Genomic DNA, 26016 nt, shown 5'->3' on the forward strand with positions numbered 1-26016 from the left:
TGTTATAACTGTCAGTGACACAAATAATTAAGCTTGATAATTCCTGTGTTAAGAAACCATTACTACTTTGCCTCTTAGCTGTATCCTTACCTTGTTATGGAGACTTGTATAATATAGTTAATACAATAATATTTATACTGTGTGAGGACGTGGATTTTGGTCTCAACAATGAAATAAAACTGTTACCGGTAGTCCTAATGTGCTACAATATATAACTTTTCTTTTGTCGATATCTTTGGATTCTCAGAACAAAAGCATCAAACTGACTTTTTAATGTTCATACAAATCCTGGGGAAAAGCAATTTCCTCTTTTTCTCTCACATAAGAAAAAAAAAACTTTGTGAGATGTTGTATATTTGTGCCACCAGTAGGTGCTCTGAAAACACTGACAAAGGAGTAGTTAATTTCTCTTTAGGGTGATTGTTTTGCTCATGGACAATATGAAGCCAGTTGATACAGATTTCAGTAATTCATATAATTGATTGGTCAAGATTTTATGAATCAATGGCTGCCAAAAATGATTTTGGTGCAACAGTAACTGGACAAGACTGCCCTGGTTGCACTGTAAATGGGAAATAAAGCTATATGAATAATGTGTGAGACTCCTTTTTGCTGCTTATGCTGGGCTATTTTTGTAGCATACATTTTGTAGCCGCTCAGAGTGGTATAAATATACCAAGTGGACGGGATATAAATCAAATAAATAAATAAATAAATAAATAAATAAATAAATAAATAAAATAAAATGAACAGTGCTGAGAAAGTGGATCCTCCATTATTAATGAAATGAAGTCCATAACATACAACAGGAGTGGATTTGGCAGTTTACTGCCCCATAAGTCTCTTTATCTCAGGAAGTAGATTATGTTTGACCATTCCCAGGTGTTTTGTTCCCACAGCTTTAGGAATTGCCATATTGGATTAGTTAATTTTTAGTAGCTTTTCCATGCAAAGCTCAGAGTACGATACACTGCAAGGAGAAAAGAAGTCAAGACAATGAAAAGCTCCATCTTGCAGAGTCTTGTTACATTTCTTCTCTGGATGTTGCTCTGTGGGTATGCTGAAAAGGATCCTACCTCAGAAGGTAAGGGAGCAGTATCCTGCAAAGAGGATGGCCATATAGATCGGTGTGTAGAAAAGGAAAGTTCCAGGTGGTAGCACTGTACCTCTTTATGGGAACTGTACTTCAGCAGCCAGAAATGTGGGGTGTCCCCATGGAGAGACAGAGGTGTGAGGTTTTACAGGAGGGGCTTACCCTTTGAAAGGGAAGCCGTTATGCAGACTGGTGTGACTGTGACGTAGAATGGTGGATTGGCTGGAGGGTGGTGTGGAGTGGTTGACTAAAATACAACTTTTTGCATTCCTTCCAAACTACTATTTATTGTGGAGGCACTAGAACAACATCCCTGATTCCATAATAAGACAACACTAAGTATTTTAGCAATGTTGTCTTCACCTTTCCTTTTTCACTGTAAAGAGCAAAGGAGGCAAACAGTGTCAGAAGAGAATAAAATGCAATTGCATAAAGAAGCAGTGTTCTGTTGCTCAATCTTGTTGCCATAAGTTGCTCTGCAAAAGGCTTATGGTGTTGTCAGCCATGGTGATTTTTTTTTATTTTTTTTTTTTTTGCAATAGGACTTTTCCAATTTATCCCCAAAAGTTCCCTCGTCTCCTGTGGAATCCCTTTCACTGCTGGGAAGGCATTAGAGCCTATGGAATGGAAGGGCATGTCTGAAAATTTATATATAAATATCTGGCAGCCAAGGGCGCTCTGGGTGGTTAACAGCAAATAGACAGAGCGACAAAGTAACAAAATAAAAGAACATCAATACATTAGGGGGCGTGAATCAAATATAAAGTGCAGTGAAAACAGAGAGATAATACAATAAATTACAATTAAAAGCACTGCTGCCATGACTTTACTGATGGTTGCTATTTTCGGTAATTAATGATTCCCATTCTGTCATCCCCCATGGCTTCCTGAAGACAAAAGGTTCTCCGTGGGAACCTCAGAGCCTATGGGGGAGAAATTAGCCATGTTTTATTTTCAAAAATTTGCAGTAGTTGATGGTATTATCAGCCTTACACAATGTAACTTATGCAACAGGATTTCAGGCAATATATGATGGTTTTACTTGGTCATCTAAATCTAGTTAGTCAGCCACGAAGAGTCGTCTATCTTTGTAAAGCCTGAAAGAATGAGAAAACACTACAGTAATTCTCTTTAGCCAGATGTACATTCATTCTGCTTTTTTGAGTTATCTCAGTCAAAGAAGATGCTCCCACCGCATCTGTAATGGTTGATGGCAGGCAAAGTAAGCCCTGGAAAACAAAGCAAAAAAGTGTGCTGGAATTGCTGCAGTTGGGACTATTAACTCCTCAAATCCCCCAGCTAGAATGTCCACTGGCAGCACATGTTGCTGCATCCTGGGAGTTGCAATAAGCAAATATCATTTTTCCCAAGCCCTGAAAAGGATTCAGATATGTAGAAAGACAAACTAGTAATGTAAACCACCAAAGGGAATGTATGTGAGTTTGTGCAGAAATGTGGCTCTGAAAAATTAGTGTCTGTACTTTCCTTCCATTCTCCCAAGGTATTGTTGAAGATCTGAGGAAACCAGAGCTTTTGGAGGATGTCGCAGCTACTGAAGCATTCATCAGTTCCGCTGAAGTGGCAGTCATTGGATTCTTCCAGGTCTGTTGTGTGTTCTCAGCTGCAGTAAGATACTCAGACCTTGCCCCATGTCCTCTCGAGAATTCTAGCATGATTTCCTGATGATTTCCATGATGAGAATGTCACAAAAAAGGTGACGACTAGATCTTTTGCATCCCAAGAAGAACAATACCATATCTACATTAAACAGCAAAGGACCTCACAAGACACATTAACAAATGCAAAATGAATATACTTTATTACTTACTGATTACAATTCTAATAAAAGGGGGTTTCATGCATTCAGCACATTCACACCACATACATACTCATCAAAGAGAGAAGAATTCTTGATTTGCATTGCCCCAAGTTCCAAAGAAAGTAGCTGCTTCCAAAAGCCTTTGGTCTCAGCAGGCAAATTATGCCTGCCCGGACTCTTCCTTTTGTATTCTTTTTGGGCAGGTTGCTAGCTGAGCATGCGCATTAGATGCTTCTTTGTTTTTTCCTAGATATACTGTATGGTCCTTATCACCTATTGTGAAGTATGAAATGCTTTTAGATAGGTGTGGAATCTGCTTGCTCCGGAGGATCGTTTTACCAGGGTCTCCTTAATCCCTGAGTTTTTTCTACTCCCTCAATTAGCAGCAGATGGTTTTTGTCAATTTACCGAAAGCATAGTTCAAAAAGTTCACAGTTCAGTAGTTGAATTTCTCACAATGAGGGCTTATAGCCAGAAATATAAAGTCCCATAGTTCCTCTAGTTCTGCTGGTCTCCTTTGTGTTTGCTCTCTCCCTGGTTCTTCATCTTTTCTCTTCCTCCCTCTTTTGTGGTTTTATGTTGTGCAGTGTTTGATACTTTCCCAGTGATTTTATATCGTATGATACAACTATGGTGTTGTATCTTTTTAAATGTACCTCTTAGTAATGGAGATAACTTTGGTGATTGTGCATTCTAGGAGTATAATAAGTAAAAACTCTACAATAAATGGTATGCTAGTAGAGGTTATAGGCCCTTCACAGAAACATGTATAGTGTGTGCATGTGTGAAGGAATGGTTACATACATAAATATACAGTATTTGTAAAAAAATCCACACACAGTGGAGCCAATTTGCTGCAAGGCACTGTAGGAATGGAAATTGTGGTGTATTTCAGGACAGAAGCAGATGGAAGACAGTACCCATAATTAGACCCGAAAGCACTTACAATTGCAGAGAGGCAAATGAGTCAGTCTTTCCATAATTGAGAAATTAGACTTCAAAGGAATCCCCCTGGAGTCCTGATGACCAATCAACAAACCAAACAAGCGAATCTACATAATCCAGGAGGCTAGAGGAGCTCAAACATTGACACTAAGTTCAGCTAAGAATTCCCCTTTTCAAGTCATGAACTTCCTCTAATGGTCTTGGTAAGAGAACTGAGCAACTGTTGTAGCCTCTCAAGGTAAGCACAGAACAAAGGGAACCCAAGAACCCCTTGCCACTGATATTACTATATAAGGAGAAGATGCTGAGAACGGTTATTTCTATCACATCTTACAACTAGTCAGGTAGGCTGGGGCAAATGGGATGCAGAGTTCATCAATTGTATATGGAGGGCCAGGGGTTCCCCAGTTCTGCTTTAAAAGGCACCTCACTATATCTGTTGTCTCTCTCTCACACATGCTGCCAGAATAGCAGAAGTGTTCTCACCCCTTTCGGCAGGCTAGCCTAAGGTGTTCTGCTGTCTGAAACTGAACACAAAGTGGCTGTCCTTTCCCCATCTGCCTTGTCAAATTAAACATCTGAGGCGATTGTCTTTTCATTCTTTATAAATAAACAAACAAACAAACAAACAAACAAACAAACAAACAAATAAATAAATAAATAAATAAATAAATAAATAAAAGTTAAGCATCTGAGGCTGTCCAAGTTATTTTGACATCCAAGGTAAATCTGCAGATTCGAAGGAAGGAAGGAAGGAAGGAAGGAAGGAAGGAAGGAAGGAAGGAAGGAAGGAAGGAAGGAAGGAAGGAAGGAAGGAAGGAAGGAAGGAAGGAAGGGAGGGAGGGAGGGAGGGAGGGAGGGAGGGAGAACTGAAAGCAAACAGTTGGGTGGTTGTTGTGGTTTTTTCGGGGTCTTTGGCCGTGTTCTGAAGGACTCTGAAGCTGCCGGCCACAGAGACTGGTGAAACGTCAGGAAGAACAATCTTCCGAACACGGCCAAAGAGCCCAGAAAACCCACAACAACCATCAGATCCTGCCCGTGAAAGCCTTCAAGAATACAGTTGGGTGGTCTTTCACAAACGCACAAAATCAGCTGCTTAAAAGGACTGGCTCTGTCTGAGCTTTCAAGCACAATAAATGAAGAGTTTGAAAGCTAGTAAAGAGGTTTAATTTTGAGGGATATCAAATGCTCCTTGGAGTTTTAGAGCTCCCTCGGAAATCTGGTCAAATAAAAATAGCCACAAGATGTCAGCATTCATCCCTGAAACTCGAGCTGGGAGCAAATTGTCTGAAAACCTGACAATCTTCCTTGCCTATAGGATTACATCCCTAGACTTTGGGGTCTTCCTTCTCTTCCCTTTACATTATATTTCCCTCCTGTTTTTTTCTCCACTTTGCTTCTTTCTCTAGCATTTTATCTTTTTCTGACCTCTCTCCTTCGCTCTCTTTCACTTCTTCACAGAAATCTACATCTCTTGAAGTAGACGTTGTCTACTTTCTCATCACCAGAAAAGAGGATATGTGCCCTCAAACAAACAAAACACCCCCTCACAAACATAAAACTGTATATGCTGGTTTATTCGTGCAGGTGCAAGATTAGAAAAGCGTTTAATAATTTAAACAGAATTACAATGCAGTTCATTAGAAATGGGAAAGCCAGTGACTTGGTGGCCTGTGGGCCTGGTATGTCTACTATCCAGGTGTGACCTATGGATTGGCATCCTCACGGTCTCTTATTGCTTGTGATTCTTCATCTTTGAATCAGATTAGGCTGGGCACAGCCCCTCAAAAAGAGTCTCTTTTCAGAAAAAGGCATGTCCACTGACAGCCCTTCAAGTAGAGGAGAGTCTTCTGTAAAACAGGCCACGTCGTCACCCTGCAGAGGACATAGCTGTGCTATAGACTGAAATTAGGCCTGATATTAACTTCCTATCCCTCAGGCTCAGCAGCTGTAATTCTTCTGTAAGGAACAATCTCCAGGGCGGAAATGAGAGCAAGCTCGGCCTCTCTAGTTCTTGTTCCCTGGGGTTTCGGCATGTACGTTGGCACCATGGGATAAACTACAGCAGGCTCCTCTATGCCCCAGAGCTTTTGTGTTATATTTGTTTGGCCGAACTCTTGGTCTGGTGAATGAATCCCTGTGATGAGACACATTTTCATATAATATCCCGGCCAAAATCCTGCTCATGCCAACACAATGTAATGTTAGGTAAAGGTAAAGGTTCCCCTTGACAATTTTTTTTTGTCCAGTCGTGTTCGACTCTAGGGGGTGGTGCTCATCCCCGTTTCCAAGCCATAGAGCCAGCGTTTGTCCGAAGACAATCTTCCGTGGTCACATGGCCAGTGCGACTTAGACACGGAACGCTGTTACCTTCCCACCAAGGTGGTCCCTATTTATCTACTTGCGTTTGCATGCTTTCGAACCGCTAGGTTGGCGGGAGCTGGGACAAGTGACGGGCGCTCACTCTGTCACGTGGATTCGATCTTACGACTGCTGGTCTTCTGACCCTGCAGCACAGGCTTCTGTGGTTTAGCCCGCAGCGCCACCACGTCCCAGTAATGTAATGTTAAGCCAGTGTAAATGTGCTGGCTTTTCACCCGGCAACAAGGAATTACACCATCATATTGCACAATTGGCCACATGTCCTGAGCACTACTGATTGCACAGTACAGAAGTGTTTTGGGGATAGAATTTCTGCCTTAGCTGTAGTGCAATGACTGCACACATATCCTTGAGTTGCGCATGCATAGCTGAGCAGTAGGATTTAGGACCTTGGGTTAAACTCTAAATAGCTAGTCCAATCCCTCTGATGATGAGTAGGCAGAAAATAATTTAGTAAATAGGGATGAACATTGTCTCCCATCCCTTGAGATGCTTACTTTGTTTTTCTGTGGTAGAATTCTTCTGGTGGAGGAGGATGTTTCTGACTGAGAATGTTCACTGACTTTGACAATTCCAAGGATTCTTTTGGGATTGCTATGAGAGATAATGTGATGTCCAACTGAAGCAAGTTTGCTGTATGGTGTAACATACTGAATAATCCCTTCTTTTGTCCCCTTCCCCAATTTCTCCAGGATTCAGAGCGACCAGAGTTTTCAGAATTCCTTACGATGGTACAAAATGTGCAAGAGGTAGCATTTGGGGTCTGCACCAGCCTTCATGTCCTCTCTCATTACAATATCACAACAAATACCATTTCCCTCTTTCGTATGGTAGGTTTTTTTTTGTTTTTTTTGTTTCTGCTTGTAGTTCTGTTTCTTCTAGTAACTATATCCAAATGCTACAGGTGTTAATGGTGTACTTTGAGGTCTTTTCTTAAGCTCTGCTCATGATGGGAACGGACATAATAATTCTGTGTACTGTATTATCTTTTCTGTGGTAAAAAGATATAAAGAAATATTTCCACTAGCAGTTGGGAAAAGTCTGGAATGCATGGGTTAAAAGAAATTAGTTAATTTTATATTTAAAGCGGACAGAGCTCCCCCTCTTTCTCCTTTTCAATGACACATACAATATTGTGGAATGAGGTTAATTCAGCTGTAACTTTATTAAAACTAACATCAAAGGGTTCTAGTCTTGATTAATACATGTGCAATAAACATTTTTGTGGGCTTTGGCAGGGGCTGAAGTGCTTAAAAAAATTTGGACCAGGGCAGCTCCTTTAGTGGAACTAGAATCTCTACAGAAAATCCTGGCTTGCACTTCTGGCATAATTTTTGGAACTTCTATGTTTCCTTTGTTCCATCCTCAGCTCTGTGATGTCTTGCCTGATGAGAGCCATGCAGGATTGAATGATAGTTTAGTTTTGTGATGTTTTAGTGGTTTAAAAAAGCTATCATTTGCCTTCAGATGGTGTACAAGGGTTGTGGACATCTTCATTTGTTTGTGACTGATGTGACCTTGCATTACAGATGATGATGGTCATCATCATCTTAGAACTGCAGCGCTAGAAGGGACCCTATGGATAATTGAGTCCAGCTCCTTTCAAGGAGTCCCAGTGGGGGATTCACTGAGCTATCCAGTAGTTCTATAGAACAGTGGTCCCCAACCTTGGGTCTCCAGGTGTTCTTGGACTACAACTCCCAGAAGCCTTCACCACCACCTCTGCTGGCCAGGATTTCTGGGAGTTGAAGTCCAAGAACATCTGGAGGCCCAAGGTTGGGGACCACTGCTCTATAGAAGAAGGAGAGCAGCATGAATTAAACATGGTTATATAATTTGTTGGGTTGGAGTGGTCCAATTTAAACATTGAAATCATCCTTCCTGTAATGCATGGCTTCAGGCTGTGGGGTGGCAGTGGTAGAAATTACACATGAGTGAAAAAAGAAGTAACTTCCCAGCCATTGGAAAAATATCATGGCCAGGATGACAACACTAGAGAAGTAAAATATTGCTTTCTGTCTTGCTGGCTCTCTATGGGCAGTGATGTATGTTTCCAAGGCAGGAGCCATATTCGTTTGTTGCAGCAGAAACAACAGAGACCTTGTAGCACCTTAAAGTCTAACATGTTCTATTGGGCATAAACTTTCTGGATTGCAGCCCACTTTTAAGCTGCATGGAGATTTGCTCCAATTAACAGATTAGGATATACAGGCTTAGATGGACAGCTGTGTGGGTTTGCAAGGGAGTTCTAATCATTTTATGCTGTAAGCAGCCCCGAGTAGACGTGGTCTAGAGGGGCGGGGTATAAATAAATAAATAAATAAATAAATAAATAAATAAATAAATAAATAAATAAATAAATAAATAAATAAATAAATAAATAAATAAGGGGTAGAGGGGAGAGAGGGAGCTGCAATGCACAGAGGTTGACCATCGTTTTAACAGTGGCCATTAACAAGTAATTGTGTGGTGACATAAGAAATGTAGATGATCAGCTTAGCCCATGTCAAAAAGATTTCATCCTGGCTTTTCACGAAAAGTTGTGTCTGTGTGTCTGTTTATAGTGTAACACCAGGAAGCATTCAGACATGTATTCTTGTTCCTATCAGCCGAAGGGTTATTATCTGCCGCCACCAGTTACTTCTCAGTGTTCAGATTAGCTCATTTTGGGAGAGTACATCCTATCCTTGAAGAAGTGCCCAATAGAGATGGGCAAGCATTGCCTCCTCTCTGCCCTCCCTGTCTCTAGCTGTGTGTTTTGAAACTGTTTTTCAGTTTTCCCCACTTTAGCCTCAAGCTTATACAGCAGGGAAATTTAAAATGGCCAGACAGAGAAATGAAATCACATCTGAAAATTAGCTATGGTCAGGAAGAAATTCTTGTTGGTCTCCTCTAGGAGAGATGGCAAAGCTAACAATACTCTTATTTACATCCTGGCTGAGGTGGGAGAAGGAATGGAATGGGCGGACAAACACAGCTCCCACTGCTTAACCTAACATTGCAGTTTGCAGATGTACACAGGAAGCCCTTCAGGTTACTTTGCGTAGGTATGCTGGTAGCAATTTCCCTGACACGTTCGCATCCTGAACTGCTCCTTTGTCAGCTAAGACCATTATAGAGTATGTCAGATTGACCTGACTGGCACTTTCAGTAGTGAAATGACCTAGTTATCACTGGCAGAGATGATTTGTGCTACAGAAACAAAAAGGCAAGCAACGCTTGGGAAAATGACCTTTTGGAACGAAAAGTACCCAAATTCTCCAGATAGCATGGTGAATGAGCATGTTAACTGGAGAATTCGGGGGATTGTAGTCCTAAAAAGTAACAAATCATCCATTGTGTCACCAATTTAATGCCGGAAATTAATAGCACATGATCTTTTCTCCAGTTTTCTCAGAAGGCAGGTCTCCAAGCAGCAACTGTGGCTGGGAAAGGATGGACAAGATGGTTGTTTGCTACAGAAAGGCAGTTGCAGAGCGTGGAAACCAGATATAGGATGGGACACTCCCAGGCAAAGTGGAGTGTTACTATTGTGAGGAATCTGACTTGGGAGGACCCACATCAAGAGAAAGTTTTGGAAAAGTAAAGAAATCTTGCATAAGATACTTCTTTACTGCTGTTTCAGATGCAGTGGGTGCCTGCAAGCTCAAGGCAAATAAGTGCAGCAGGACCCTATCACTGGTCTTGAGAGATTTCTCTCTTCTTAATTTAGATTTCTTTGACATCTTAAAAACTGACAGATGTTGTTTGGCTTAAACTTTGGTGGACTACAGCTGGCATCATCAGATCCATGGAGTGTTGCCACATTTGGCAACTTATTATGCACATTCTTGGAGCGGGAGGTGGGTTGGGTGTGTGTGCAATCCGTGGGCTCAGATGGACTTGAAATGCGAAAAGTACTCGCTCCCTTCCTGTGTATGTATATAACAGTTGGCCAACTGAGGTAACCCTTCATGGATCTGATAAACTGGGTTTCAGTCCACAAAAGTTCGCTACAGGAAAAAAAAAGTCTTTAAGGTGCCACGAGAGTTTGTCTTGCTTTTGCTGCAATAGCCCCTTTGGACATTACCTTGATGGCCCATTTGATGAAATTAAATCCATGTGGAGAAACATTTGGAGCAACATGCTCCAGGGTGCATCCAGATAAACCCTTCAGGTAAGACTTTTCCTGTTTTTGTGTCACTGTGAAAGCATAAAGTGGCTGTGAGTTCTGCTTGATTTGTTTGCTTTTTGGTGCCATATCAGTTGAATTAGAATGTTCTCATTCTACCAACTCTGTCAGGATGAGAACCCAAAACAACAGGCATTATAACAATCTTAAATCAGGGTACCATAGTAGGGGAAGTCTTCAGTAGAGTTGCCAATCTTTTTCATACGTGTGTATCCCATAAATTATACAAGTGAAGCATTTCCCACCATTTCAACTGCATGCTGGGAAAAGCTTCAACTTCTTACATTGCAGCCTGTTAATGCTGTAAAAAGCATAGAAACCCTGACTGAGGTGGAAAGGTTTAGGTACCTAATCTCTTCCACTCTTAAATTCCTTCTCCACAGGATTTGAATTACAAGGGACCAGAGGTAACAAAGCTGAGAAGTTTACGTGGGACATGGGTTACTTGAAATTTGTAAAGAATAAAATAAGTTAGACTATGGATTTCATTAAAGGCAGCCATATCCAAATAAATTCTTTTATTTATTTACTATATTTATTCTAAGTAAATTCAAATAAATTATCTAAGCATGTTTGTTCTGTTTTACATTTGGAGAGAATCTATTGAGATTTGGCTCATCAGTAGAGCCATTTTACCTCATGGGTAGACAGGGTAGCTTTGTTGTGCTTCTGTCTGGAATTCTGAAATGGTGTGAAAAAAAATTTAAAATCTGGAAGCAGCCTCATAGGCTACTCGGAAAGAGATAGTCCCCACCCCCAGTCTCAGTAAGTATATAAAGGTTTGGAAAGATTTGGAAAGTGAATTGGAAAAAACTCACAATTTTAACCATTAAGTTCATACATCATTTCAACAGGTGTCACAAATGGAAAGTCTATTTAGCTGGACTATTTCTATTCAGTCACAGTCTTTTTCTCCTCCACCAAAAATCTGCTATATCCCAACAGTTTTGGTGAAATTAAATCTGATTATTTGATTGCAGAATGTTGTTATCCAGGGCCTACTTTTCTTGATTCCTATCTCTCCTGAATGTGTTGTTTGAGTTAAGGAGCACTTAACGGCATTTATGGCACAGGCCTTTTTCCAAATCTCCGTTGCTTTCAACAGGACAGCCCTTGGGTTAGCAATGGAGTAGAACAAAGACATTCAAATCATGTATGCTGGGCTTTCTTAAAAGAAGAAAAGATCCCTGTCTCGAATTAATAACCAAGGTGTTATCTGCGCTGAAGCATTTGGGTTACTTTGCCTGCCTGTAGCTCACTTTCACCATTTCTGCCTGTGGTTCTCTTGACCATAGTTGTGAATTTCCACTTAGTGCAACTTTTATATTTGCTATGGTAATATACAATGGGATAACCGCTATATTCACTTTTGGAAAAAAAAAATCAGAACAATTTCTGTATTGGAAAGGAAGGATACTCTGCACATGTTCAGAAGTACTGTTAAAAACAAGAAGACCGACTCTTTTTAAAATTAGCAAAACAGCTGGCCCAATCTGGAGGGATTAAATAGGTTATTGGCCTTCCTAAACCATTTTAGAGCAGACCTGTCTCCTATTTAGTTAGGTACTGAACACACATATACACCCATTTACTCTCTAACACAGGAGATCCTTTATGTCACAGCAAAATATGCAAAGCATAGGACTTGAGTTGATCTGTGTTTTTACAGAACTCTGTAGTCTGTTCCAGTCCTCAGACTTTCCACTAACTTTGGTGGTCCCCTTGGAAAGATCTCAAGGATTTATGTGCTGTGGCTCACTTTGGTTTAAGGCTAGTTTAGTCCTCCTTCTCCTTTTTTTCCATGGAGCTGCTCTTGTTTTGCTCCCAGGCTGTTGAGACAAAAATATCATCTTTCAAGTTTCTCTCTTTGGTCTGAAGATAGATACGAGGAGCACAGTCAAGGCACGAACCAGAACCAGGAGCTATGTACGGAAAAGAACCAGAGGGATGAGCTGTTTTTGGACAAGATCATACAAACCTTTAGTGTAGGAATGCATGATTGTGACCTTCCAGATGTTTTAGCCATGAACTTCTATCATTTACAGCTCCCATTAGCTCCTTGTTGACATAGTGATGAGGGTTCATTGGAATTGTAGCCCAATACCAGCTGCCCACTCTGATTTAGCAGATATTTTAAAAGTTTACACACATGTATATGCATGCATGCATGCACATATGTGCTCACGCACATTCCTAAATTCTGTAGTATAGTTTTTCCCAACCAAGAAATGTAAGACTATGTCCACCATTATCCCAGCCTGGGGATTGATAAGGTTTGTAACACATCTAAACACAAGAGACTGGAGAAATCTGATCTAGTCTGTGTTTTACAAAGCCATTGAGAGGGGCATCAGCTTTGAGCCATGCCATCAATGGCATAGTTCAGCTAAACACCAAAATGTTCCACTGGGATTCTTTGTTGTTCCCTTGGGATTATTTTCTTATTTCCTTCTGAATTGTCTTCTCAATAGACTGTCAATAAACTAGATCCAGAAACATGTCAGCAGATCTTCCTGTTTTTCATGGAGCCTAAATATATGCATTTTTTTCCTTATTCTGCTGGGGAAAAATCCTCTGTTTATTGGAGAGGCTTTATGCTTGCACAATGTTTCCAGGAAATCCACGTATGCTTGTGCCAATGTTTATTAGGTTTAAAAATAATGAAATAAGCAGATGAATGCTTTAAAAAATGAGAGAGATTTAGACTGGTTAAGATCCAGAGGGCCTACTAAGATGATCAGCTAATCCGCCTTGTCTCTAGGATCCAAAGGAATTTAATGTATCTGATAAGAGCCTTCAAAGGTTTTGGTTATTCTTTTTAAAGGCAAAGGGATAAAGAAAACAGTTGCTTCATTGTGTCAAGACATATCCAAATTTCAGGAAGACTATAGGCTGTGTTAAAATCTTAGGGTAGAACTAGACAAGCTCGCCTGTCTGGATAGCTCAGGGGGTTAGGTATCTGGCTGAAGAGCCAGAGGTTGGGAGTTTGATTCCCCGCTGTGTGGCCTTGGGCAAACTGCACAGTCCCAGGATGCCCCCAGAAAAAAAGGGAACGGTAAACAACCTCTGAGTACTATCTACCCGGAAAACCCTGAAAGGGTCGCCATAAATCAGAATTGACTTGACAGCATATTTCTACTGATCTCATAGGTAGAAGCAGTACTCCTTTAAGTGTTGAAGGATGTCTGATTGGGAAAGCATGTTATTTCCCGTAGTTAGATACAGTAGATGTGCAACTGATCACTGGAGCATACAGTAGATATCAGCTTCCTTTGCAGATGAGTTGTGCATCCCAAAGGAGATTGTGTAAACTACTGTGAAAACTTTATAAAAGCAAAAAAAATTGCTTTATTCTATTTTGCTTTTCAGCAAACAAAATTGTGCATAAGAATGCATATCATGTTCATATCAGAGATGGGATGGCAAATGAATGTGCTGTTGGCTTCTTGCAAGCTGGCCACAAGAGGAGAATGGTTTAGATCAGTGGTCCCCAACCTTGGGCCTCCAGATGTTCTTGGACTACAACTCCCAGAAGCCTTCACCACCACCTCTGCTGGCCAGGATTTCTGGGAGCTGAAGTCCAAGAACATCTGGAGGCCCAAGGTTGGGGACCACTGGTTTAGATGACTCTAATTTTTTTTTGGAAAGGCAAATGGTGTAGTTAGCAGTCCTCTTTCATGGAAGAGTTTTTTTGTGATACAAATAGTGAAATGCAGGAGGAAAGAGACTTGGAAGATCCAGGTTCTAGTTTTGAAAGAACCATGAAACAAACTTGATTATGATGCATCAGCCGTTGTTTTCTTAGCGTGGTCTACCTCACAGGGTTGTTCTAAGGGTAAATGGAGGGTGCTCTCTATGCTGCCTTGAACCCATTGGAAGAAAGGTAAGTTATAGATGTGAGCTGATGATAGTATTAAACTGGACAGACCCAGGATATCCCACTTCCTTGCAGAGATTATTTTGTTTTTGCAAGTGTCCAAAGGGGACATTGTCTGGAACAGAGCAATTGTGACTTTTCTCCTGTGCTTCAGGTGGACAACAAAAGGCATGATTTGGAAACAGCAGACATTGAAGGACTTGACGCCAGCAAGCTGAGTCGCTTCGTTCAGATGCAAGGACTCAGATGGGTGACTGAGTACAACCCTATGGTAAAAAAAAATTGTACTGGATTGGATTGGGTTGAGTTGACATATGTTTGATCACCAATCTCATATTTTCAGTCTGAGAGAGCAAATAATCTTATAATTAAGAAGAAAAACCTCCAGAACATGGCCAAACAGCCCAAAAAACCTACAACAACCATTAGAATTAAGAGTTTAGAGTTAATAGGAAGTTTGCTAGCGCTTTTTCTTTTCTCTGTTTGGCCCTCTCAGTCTGGAAACAAATTATTTAGTAGAGAATGCCAACTATACATGATTTACTGACTAAAGCTTCCCATAGTCTTACTCATTTATTTATGTAAGGCTAATTCCTTTGTATCTGGTCAAGAAAAGCCAACTTAGAGACAAACTAATGCAAATACTTTTTGACAGAAATCTGAGATGTGTTTCTAAGGCAAGGCAGAAAAGGAGGAGTTTCTCCAAGTCCACATTCTGGATTTACATTATTGCAAAATTGGCTCAAAAGATGGACCTAGAAGTTATATAGGCTAGGATGGTGTTAATTCAATCTGCATGTACAGGGATCCATTGAATAAGCAGGATGACATTTCCTGTACCTCTTTGTGCAAACATAAGCCTTGCACTTTCTAATGGGCTGATCTCTGCTTGTGCAATGGCAAGCTGGAGATTTCATGGGACAGCATGGGCAAGCATATGCTCCATCCATGAAGCAACAGGATAGTGGCCATAGAAGGTAGTCATTGTCATATGGACATTACGTAGGCTATGCATTGTGATGATATGCTACATGGTCCCTATAATCCTTATGGCTCCCCTACACTTGACTGGTACTTGTCAGGGCACACTGCTAGAACTGCAGCATCAGCTTGAGAGATACAGTTGGTAAGCAGTAAGTAACATTTTCTCTTTTGAGTCCTCCTGTTTTTTGAGATCTCCTGTTTCCTTTGCTTCCAGTTTTGTGCTATAGCCCCAAAATGAGAAATGTAGGAAAGACCCATCTGGGTCTCCCTTAATCCTTAATCAAAGGGAGATGGCTCCTCTGAAGAAAAATGGAAAAGTCATAGGTGGCCTTCCAGATGCTGGTCAATCTCTGATTGACCAGCCTCTCTCTTTTGCTGCCAGATTGCTTTCTGCTTGGTTGGTCATAAATGGTATATTCCTCTCATAGATGCATATAATTGGTAGCTGATGGCATTTGCTACTAGTCAAAGTTGGGGGCCTTTGGATAGTCCTTGCCTTCCAGATGACAATTATAATACCCATTATGGTGTGGAAGGTTAACATGGTACTTGCCAGAGCTTGGAAAAGTTATGTTTTCATCTACAAATCCCATGATCCCCAAGCCTGTATGAACCTTGTTTATGATGGCTGAGGGATTCTGGGATTGATAGTTTGAAAAAGAGTTCTTCCTAGCTATGCTACCCAGATATCTTTACCTCTACCATTTATTTATTAGTACTTTTTCGGATTCTTGGTTGGATTTTTCTCTTGCTGATGTTTTCCTTGCATTCCTTTTTTTTCTGTTTTGCCATCTTCCATGACAAACTGAATGAGGCACTTGAATGTTGTAGCACTCAGGACCTCCTACTGTGTCCAAAACTCCCAACATGCTCAAGCTGGAAGGCTCTTGGAGAAATGCACTCGCTGACCTCTTCTTATTAATTCTGGAACCCTCTCACACTTTCCTCTTTTTCATAGAAAAACTGGCAGAGTTTTGACACAACATCAGTCAGTTCCTTGCTCGTTCTCTCTGCGGTTGCGTGTAGCACATGGGGAGGCAGGAGGTCAGCTGTAGGCTGCCCAGGCCCCCCTGTTTGGCTTGTGGGAGCGGCTGCTGCAGTTCAGGAAGTTGGGGAGGAGGGGGAAGGAAAAACTGGATGACAAATTGTGCATCCCCTGGAGATTACGTGAAGAGACCGTTGGTACTGCCAGAGGCCCTGAGGCTCTTCACAGAGATCCAGTGTGCTCTGATCAGGCATCCCATCTCCAAATGGCATATGGAGAGCTCCAGGCCTCCTTTTTGTGTCACCCCCCCCTCACCCGCTCAGCTTTGTGGCTTTCCATTCAAGAGCAGTTAACATTATGTCCACATGTTTTCCGAACTCTGCTCTGTTTTTCAAACTGGTGCTTTTAGAGAACACTATTAATCTGTCAATGTTTTAAGTCTCTTATGTGTTTAAGGTGAAAGTTTTTAATCTTTTTGTCATTATTTTAATTTATTGTACATTGTCTTGGGTGCCTGGTAGGTAGACAAGTGATGAAAAAATGATAAAAATAAAATAGATTAAACAGAATAAAACTACCTGTATATTGTTCATGCATAGAAAAGGACTTAATTCACATCCTAAGTCTACATCATCCCCTACTCCTGGCTTTTAAAGATATTTAACTCACTGAATTCATGATTAGCTATACATTTGAGAGGGCAAAGTTGGTGTGGGGAGGGTTGGCTCATGTTTTGAGCATTAAAGGTTCTCTAGGATTTGGTGTTGCAGAAGAGGCCCAGATTTTATATTCCTTAATTGACATATGTCTTTTTCTGATTTCTGATCATTGGCAGACTGCCGTAGGACTCTTTGACAGTGTTGTTGAGACCCATCTTCTCTTGTTCACTGACAAGTTATCCCCGAACCATACAGAAAGAATCAACAAGTACCGTGAAGCAGCAATATTATTTCAAGGGAAGGTAAGTCTGAACATTCTGTGGAACTCCATGATATAAAGGAGTTTGGGGGAATTTCCAGCAAATGGAAATTATATACATTTTTGGTCAAACTAGCAGAGTTGTTGTTGAGTGATCTCCAAAACGTCCTGCCCTCAACTGCCCGGCTCAGCTCTTGTAAATTCGCCTGTGGTTCCTTTAGGGCCACAGTCCCCAACCCCCGATCTGCGGCCTGGTACTGGGCTGTGGCCTTGACTGGATCAGGCTGCGGAGACAGATCTCTCACCCCCCCGCATACACGCCCCCCCGCATGCACCCCCCATGCATGAACGGGTGCCCCACCCACCTGCTCATAGGCACACGGGTGCCCCGCCCACCCCGCATGCACAAAAGGTGCCCCCCACCCACACATGCACGCACAGGTGCCCTGCTCCCCCCACACAGACCCCCCCAACCAGTCCACGGTTCAGAAAATGTTGGGGGCCACTGCTTTAGGGAATAAGTCCATCTCATATTTGGTCTTCCTCTTTTCCGGCTGCAGCATTATTTCTCCTTTCCCAGCGTTATTGTCTCTTCTAGAGAATCCTGTCTTCTTATGATGTGCCCAAAGTAGGAGAGCCTCAGTTTCAACATTTTTGCCTCCACAGATAGTTCAGGCTCAATTTGATCTAGGACCCACTTGTTCATCTTTCTGGAAGTCCAAGGTATCCATAACTGAGCACGGAAGATCTCACACTTCATGTGTTGGAACACGAAAGCCAGTATGATGTAGAGGAAAAAACATTAGCCAAGGAGTCAAGTTAGGAGAGTGCTACACTAAGATACCAGTTGAAAAAAGTAATAAGGATAACTTGATATTAAACTACAAAATTGTGTTAGAACCATTGCATACAGTAGAATCATTGCTTTATTTGGCATAGGATTAAGGATTTTACTGGATTTATGAGTAAGTCTGGATCCAATCCAGTATGGGTGTTTGTGTACATATGAGGAAAAGAGAATATAATAAAATCTAATAATGTGGGTGCTGCTATAAAGTCTGAAACAAGGTTTAGTGTGTGGAAATGAAGGGTAGCTGTGCCCCGTCTACCTGTCCTGACCTTTGTTCATTCCGTGACTCTGCACAAAGCCAAGATACATAAACATATTGAGCATGTACATACTTGCTGTGCTTGACTGCATGCCCAGCTCATACATACAGAAGGAACTGGAATTGCTGCCTTTTACTATGCCCTGTCTGATGAGGTTGCCTCACTATGCCTAATAGAAGGATGGGCCCTGGATAGGACAATGAATTTGCAACTTATCAGATGGAAGACAGCAACTAAAATCTTCTCATTCATCCAAACTTGCTTTTTAATGGGCTTTTCCTTCTCCCACAAGGGGGCTGATTTATTATTTGGAAGAAGAACTGCTAGTGGGCTGCTAAGGGGGAAGAAACAATTACTTTTTGCTCGCCTCCTCCCAATGTCATTATTCTGGAGTCAATGCATAATTATAGTTTTTATCAATTAAAAAAATCCCCAACCTAATAGCAGCAATACTGGTTTAAGATTACTAGCCGTTTGCAGAGATAGAAATGCTATGCATTGTGTTGGACATTTAGGATCTGTTTCCTCACTAGCTGGGATGGCTAGCCTGGATTTCTGGGAAAAGAACTTGGAGTCACCAATGGAACTCCTGCTCCATTGGCTTCCTCCCAAGGACTTTGAGCTTTCCATATGCCTTGAGAACTTCTCCAAGCGGTGGAACAATTCTTCCTTGAACTTGTGTGCCAAATGAACTGTGATGAGGACACTGAGTCAGGGTTTTCGGACTTCTTCTGCTGCTTCTCTTTAAATTAGTGCCACAAACACCAGGGGCTTCTGAAATTGCTAGGTGATCTCATGCAGATTCTTTCCCCTGTTTGTGAGTTCCAAACCAACACTACACAAATGTTGTCATAGTAGGCGAAAAGGTGATGAGAGACAAGTGAGATCAAAGTTTTTTGCACATTTGACCAGGATCAGTTCCAGTTTTCTTTTTCCAAAGTCCATGGGGATATTATCCTAAACCATATTAGGGACAGAGGCTTACAATGGTTTGCTCTGTTTCCTGCCATATCCTATCTTTGTCTACACTTCTGCTGGATACATCCATGGGGAAGAGTCAAAATGCAGCCATAGAGCATTTGTGTTGCAGGTTAAGGATCCTACCAAGGTTAGTCTCTGATATCTTCAAGAAGTGCAAGGAGAGACCCTTGTCTGAAACCCTGCAGAAGCACTGCCAGCAACTATGTATATATACTGAGATGGAAAGGCTAATGGTTTGAATTGCTATGAAGTAGCTTACTATGCCTTTAATTTTGCAGCTAAAAAAACAATCTCGATTTTGTAATCTAATATAGGATGCTTTTCTTTATTTTTGGTACCTAGGAGAGAGAGTTTCATGGAATAATTGAGGCAGGAATAATTGAGCTGGAAGTTGATAAGGCCATCGAGTCCAACCCCATGCTCAATGCAGGAACACAAATAAAAGGATATATGCCAGGTGGTTTTCTAAATTTCTCTTGAATGCCTCCAGTGTTGTAGCGCTCACCACCTCTCAAGCTCATTGGTTTCATTATCATACTGCTGTAACAGTTAGGAAGTTTTTCCTGATATTCAACTGAAAACTGTCTTCCCATAATTTGAGCCTTTTATTATGTGTCCTGCATTCTGGGATGACCGAGAACATATCCTGCCCCTCCTCTGTATGACTACCTTTCAAGTATTTGAAAAGTGCTATCATGTTATCTCCCTTCAGTCTTCTTTTCTGAGGGCTAAACATGCCCAGGTCTTGCAGTCTTTCCTCATAAGGCTTGGTTTCCAGTCCTCTGATCATCCCTGTTGCCCTCCTCTGAACTTGCTCCAGTTTGTTGGCATTATTCTTAAATTGTGGTGTCCAGAACTGGACAAAATACTCTAGATGATGGCTAAGTAGAAGAGGGGAACTAGTACCTCATAGGATTTCAAAACTATACTTCTGTTAATGCATCCTAAAATAGCATCTGCTGCAGCCGTGCCTTCCCTCAACAAAATGCTACAACAAAATGGAGAAAGAGCACTTGGAGCATTTTTTCAATGACAAACAGGTATTAGTAGCATCCTGGGAATATCTACGATCAGCATTTTAAGTTAACTGCACATGGGGCCGTATCTATTGCTACGCTGGTACTGCATATGGAAGTAGGCACTGCATTCTTAGTGATGGCTAGTTTCCAGGGTCCTCGTAGAGGACACTGGACAGGTATGTTCTTCTCAAATATGTAGTCTTGCTTATGACTATGCTATTTAAATTTGGTATAGCATAGCAGAAGGATGGGGAACATGTGGTCCTCCAGATGTTGGACTGCAAGTCCCAGTACTCTTCTTCTCCATCGACAATGGAAGAACGAGGGAAGCTGCAAACATCAGAAAGGTCAAATATTTCCTATCTTTGGCTTAGCCTTAGGGCATGAGACAAGCAGTAGGCTAGAGATTTCTGCTCTAGGAGGCCAGACTGTACTGGAGCTGAATCAACATTAAACTGCTTGTTCTGCTTAAAGTCTCCATCCAGATAACATCACCTCTTCCTTCAGTTGCCCAGAGCATGCTTGACAGTGAAAAAAATTCTTTGAAACTTAGGTCTGTTTCTTTTTAATAAATCAGATGAGCAAGTGCCCAAATTTCCAGCTGGAAAAATTGGTCAATGTTGTTAGATTGTACAAAATTCAAGAACAGAATATTCCCTGTACAGCAGGAGCTTTTAAATGGAAGGGCGAGAGATGGGGGAAATGATGATAAAGAAAAAGTGGCAGACATAGCTCTGTCCTTCAACAAAAGTGAATGGACAGGGAATTGAGAAGGAATGTTTATGGGTAGAGATGGGGGAATTCATATACAAATACGAATGTCCCCACACAGCTGGACCTAATGAGAGTCATGTGTCTTGTTATGGTGCCTGTCCTGCTCCTCCTTCCAATTGTCCCCGGAGCAGCGCTCTCTTCCTGCAGTACTCCAGGCGCAGTTGGAAGAATGAGCAGGACCGGCACCGCAGCAGGACAAGTGAGTGGACGGCCCGGCCCCAGGGCTTCAACCCTCATTAAGTCCAGCTGTGTGTGGATATCCATATTCGTATACAACACCCCCATCTCTAGTTATGGGCTGTAGCTGCAGCCTTCCAACAGCTTCTACTTGTGGTGTTATGGTGCCCAATTGGGGAACTGACACTGTCTGCTCCTCATTCCACTCTGGATCTTTTGGTTTGCTGCCTTCTAACTTGGGCTGGCATACTGTAGATCTGACAGATTTGTCTCACTTTCTCTTGAATGCCTCCAGCATTGGAATGCTCACCACTTTCAAAGGTAATTGTTTCCATTCTCATACAGTACTGCTCTAATAGGAAGTTTTTCCTGATATTCAACTGAAATATGGCTTTCTGTAGCTTCAGCCCTTTATTATGTGTCCTGAGCTCTGTAATAATTGAGAACAGACCCTACTCCTTCTCTATATGATAACCTTTCAAGTATTTCGAGAGTGCTATCATATCTACCCTCTGTCTTCTTTTCTCAAGGCTAAACACACCCAATTCTTTCAGTCTTTTCTCAGAGGGCTTGGTTTCCTCCTATCCCTTTCTTGTTCTTTTAATGCTAATATCCCCTGTACAGATTTATAATACATAGTATAAGCTTTTGACATTTTGTTCACAAGTGCAGGAAATCAAATAACACTCTTTCCCAAGTAAATAAAAATAGTTTGGCCAGTTATAAAAAAGAATCAAACTTTTTTAAAAAAACCATTTGATTTACAATCCTGAGCACACTTATTTAGGAGAAAGTTCTGTTGAACTCAGTGGGATTTTGAGTATGCATGGATAGGACTGTACTGTTGTGGACTTAGGGAATTTTTGTTAAATGATACAGGATGCTTCATTATAAAGTGAAAGATCGTATATGTATTATGATCTGGAAAAAGCATTTTAATAAAGGAACATATACATAGAAAAGTATAAACTATACACACACACATATATGGAAGAAGGTATAAGCTGTATTCTCAAAGGCTTTCACAGCTGGGATCCAATGGTGGTTGTGGGTTTTCCAGGCTGTTTGGCCGTGTTTTTAAGGTTTTTCTTCCCTACGTTTTGCCAGTCTCTGTGGTGGGCATCTTCAGAGGAAAGCAGTCAGAACTCTGTCCCTGCTCTGTTGAACGGGGCACAGACAGAGTTCTGACTGCTGTTCTCTGAAGATGCCGGCCACAGAGACTGGCAAAATGTTAGGAAGAAATACCTTAAGAACACAGCCAAACAGCCTGGAAAACCCACAACAACCAAGGTATAAACTATCGTAAACAAACACATTAGTAGTGGATTATGAGGCCTTTGAGTATTTTTTCCCCATGGGATATTTTCCAGTTGTGGAATTCTGTCCCCAACTTGTGTTGAGCTAAGAGTTCTGTGTAAAGGAGGCTTCAGTAACTTAGGGCCTTTGGGTCAGCCACTCTATCCACAGACCATCCTGCTATAGGTTGGATGTTCTTTGATCTGTCATCATTATGCATCTGTGTGATGATATTTATTAGCCTATGTGCACATTGTAAAATATTTCCATATATCTGCAATTCTGTCCTTTTTAGGTACTTTTCATCTTTGTGGACATCCACGTCAAAAACAATGATCAGGTTCTATCTTATTTTCATTTGAAGAAGTCCCAGCTGCCTGCACTGGCTGTGTTCCACACGCCAGATGAGGAGTATGATGTACTGCATCTCGATGAAGTCTCTGTGGAGACTGTCAAGGATTTCTGTAATGGTTTCTTACAGAGACAAAAAGAAGTGAGTTTACACTGTTGTTTCTTAAATGACTCCTTGGCTTTGTTCCTGACAAAGCTGGTGGGCTTTAGAACATCCCTTTTTGCACTCAACTTAAGGCAGTGGTCCTCAACCTTGGGCTTCCAGATGTTCTTGAACTACAACTCCCAGAAATCCTGGCCAGCAGGGGTGGTGGTTAAGAAATTCTGGGAGTTGTAGTCTAAGAACATCTGGAGGCCCATGGTTGGGGACCACTGACTTAAGGAATAAACTAGAATGCTTGTTTACTAGAGATGTGCAGATTTATGTTTTGGACACAGCTTTTAGAATGCCCCAGGCAACGTGGCCACTGATCTATGTATTTATATTTAACATGTATGTTTGTAAGTATGCAAGTAGCAGCTACTATGGAAGCCTGGTTATTATTGTGGCCACAGTGTGGGGGAGAAGTGTTTAATCCTTTCTTCCCCTATTGAGATTCTGAGGGAAACCACTAATTTGATGCTTATTTTTATATTGGAAGGAATTTTTCCATTGGTGCCCATGGGTGAGTTCCTCTCAAAGCACATAGATCATCTGTTTATTTCATTTACATCACATTTTGTTTGAGGCAACATAGGCATTTATCATTCCTTCTCCATTTTATGCCCATGGAAAACATGTGGCTGTGAGGATTTCAGAATCTGAGAGATGGCCATTGACCTTGGACCACTTGTTGAGTTTCACAGCAAAGCTGCCATTTGAAACTGGATCCCTCATCTTAATCCAGCAGATTAAGATCACAATAGAGAAGGAAAGGATGAAATCCCCTTGTCCACCTGCTATGATGCCAGTAATTATCATCTCCCAATACTTCAATTATTAGTATTTGTATTTCTTTGGGGGAGGGGAGCCTATACATGTTGTATAGTTTAACTCTCATATGGCAAAAATTGCCCCATATTCCTTTTGCTCTGGACTTTGGCAAATGTCTGTATCTTCTCATGGATCCACTTCAGATCATTCTCAAGAGCTTGCAAAATCTAAATCCTGCCCTCCTTGACAAAAAATGTCCCATGTGGAAATGTTCACTGCATAGTTAATATCTCACTGAAGCAGAAGCTTAGCTCCTTCTGGGAAGTTGTGCAATTGCAAAAGATTGAGGGATTTGGCCTGAAAATAATCCCAAACCTGAAATTCTCAGATGGGAATAAATTATGCAGATTGGACCAATGTGAGTGATTATATTTAATGTGTGTCCTTTTCCTGGTTGTGCAGTTTGGTTTTGCAATCCATGGCATTTTTGTTTCCGTAGTTTTATTTATATTTTTCCAAGGATTGGGGGGGGGGAGGTTAGAGGTAAATGGAAAATTGGGGAGCTGCAGTGGCATACAGTATGTCCACAGGGATTGGGGCACAGAGACTCCAGCCCGTGGGAAGAGGTCGGGAGTTGGCAGAAGGCAATCAGGTTGGCTCATTTCCTTGACAGAGTGCAGCCTTATGAATTATGAGCCTTGTTGCTGTTGCAGAGAAGGAACAGACCTCCTTTTGCACTGTGAACCATATAATGATGGGTGGTATACAAGATATGTTAAGTAAAATATGTAAACACTCTGCCACAGATATCTCCAAAAAACTGCCTATGCTCCTTGGCCTATGCTCCTTGCCAACCAAAGAATGTTCTTACTATTTTGCAGTGGGGCAAACTATATGTGAAGGGAAATCTGCATCTCTTGCAAGTAGCACAGGTTTTTCTTCATAACGAGATTCCCACAGAGATAAGTTACTGGACAATCAGACTTGAAAATGAAAGCTGTATTTACCTTCCAATGCAAGATTTGGAAAGCATGTGCTTTGACACTCAAGCGTCTTTCTCAGCTTGCGCTGTTAGAGCTCCATGCAAACCAAGCTCTCTGTCTTGCAAAAAATTGTTGTTTGAAAGTCTACAGTAATTCACGAGAGGAAACTTGATTTGATAAACTGCAGATACATGGTGGATCAAACTGTATTTTCCTTTCCATGTAAGTGCACCCTAAAATGGGATAAAGATTGCAGCAGGGAATGGGGTGGGAGGCACCAGCTGCTAGATTGGGATCTCAAGTCCCCCCTCCTCCTTCTTTCCACAAAAATCATGGCGCTGACATGGTTTGCTTTGCTCTGTTTTGCTTCAGAAAGAAAATCCCAAGCCAGAGGATAAGATCTTCAAAGAGGAGCTCTGACCCCATTCTAAGTCTGCAACAACAACATAACTCCAGTGTAATCGTACAAACATGGTTGCTCTTACTGGCAAAATAATCAGCAGCAACTCAGTCATCTGGAGATCCTGACATAACAAAAATGTTCCCAGTTATTCAGTCCTTTCCCAGTCGTTCCTTCAATAGTCATGTTGTCTTCCCCATTTTATCAACTTTGTTTTCAATTCTGGTCTTCAGGAATTAGGATTCAATACTTTATTGTAAAGAGTGAAGTGTTGCCCACTGGGATACAGTGGTAGCCACCGGACTGGCTCCAAGGCAATTGGAAGTGGATAGAATTGTTCTTTGTGTAACTGGACATGTGTTATTCATGTAGTAATTAATCACTGGAAACTCTGGGTGTAGTGAAGCAGCTAGAGTAGAGAACTTTCAGCCAATGCCTTGGTTGCAGAACCAGTTCCAATCTTCTGAGGCTTACCTTGTTGGGCCTTCAGACAACGTCTTTCTTTTTCCAGTAGGCAAAAACCCTGGGTGGAGCAAAGCCTGTCTGGCTGATGAAGTACTTCTCCTTAACTCTTTATGATATCAGGTGCAGGGCTAGAGAGAAGAACTTTGGGGAAAAGGTTCTCACACTCTCACCATCTAGCCCAGTTCTCCCAGTTTATTACACTTGATTTATTGTCTTTGATATAGTGGGCATATTAGTAATTAAATTAATATCATTTAATGCTTTCTGCCTGTGTGTCTCTCATACAAGAGATTCTATGTGACTTCTAGCCTTGTACTAAAGAGGGTTCAAGCATCTTGATTTTGACCAATGAATCATGACCTTTTCCACCCTT

General features: G+C 41.4%; 1 protein-coding gene across 1 annotated transcript; it reads left to right on the top strand.

Annotated features, from left to right (window-relative positions):
* The first annotated feature begins 1707 nt into the window (after positions 1–1707).
* Positions 1708–26016, top strand: ERP27 (endoplasmic reticulum protein 27). Its single transcript, XM_020815470.3, has 6 exons — positions 1708–2695; positions 6932–7069; positions 14442–14558; positions 17092–17217; positions 22827–23024; positions 25151–26016. Exons 2-6 carry the CDS (start codon positions 6968–6970, stop codon positions 25196–25198), a joined length of 591 nt encoding a protein of 196 aa, XP_020671129.3. The 5' UTR covers positions 1708–2695; positions 6932–6967; the 3' UTR covers positions 25199–26016.

This window comes from Pogona vitticeps, chromosome 5 (genome assembly GCF_051106095.1).
Source record: "Pogona vitticeps strain Pit_001003342236 chromosome 5, PviZW2.1, whole genome shotgun sequence".
NCBI lineage: Eukaryota > Metazoa > Chordata > Lepidosauria > Squamata > Agamidae > Pogona > Pogona vitticeps.

What these genes read in the sequence shown, in the direction of transcription:
- ERP27 (XM_020815470.3), top strand. Translation starts at nt 6,968, where the DNA reads ATGGTACAAAATGTGCAAGAGGTAGCATTTGGGGTCTGCACCAGCCTT. An exon ending in CCATTTCCCTCTTTCGTATG is followed by an intron (nt 7,070 to 14,441) that starts GTAGGTTTTTTT and finishes CCTGTGCTTCAG; the next exon opens with GTGGACAACAAAAGGCATGA. An exon ending in CAATATTATTTCAAGGGAAG is followed by an intron (nt 17,218 to 22,826) that starts GTAAGTCTGAAC and finishes TGTCCTTTTTAG; the next exon opens with GTACTTTTCATCTTTGTGGA.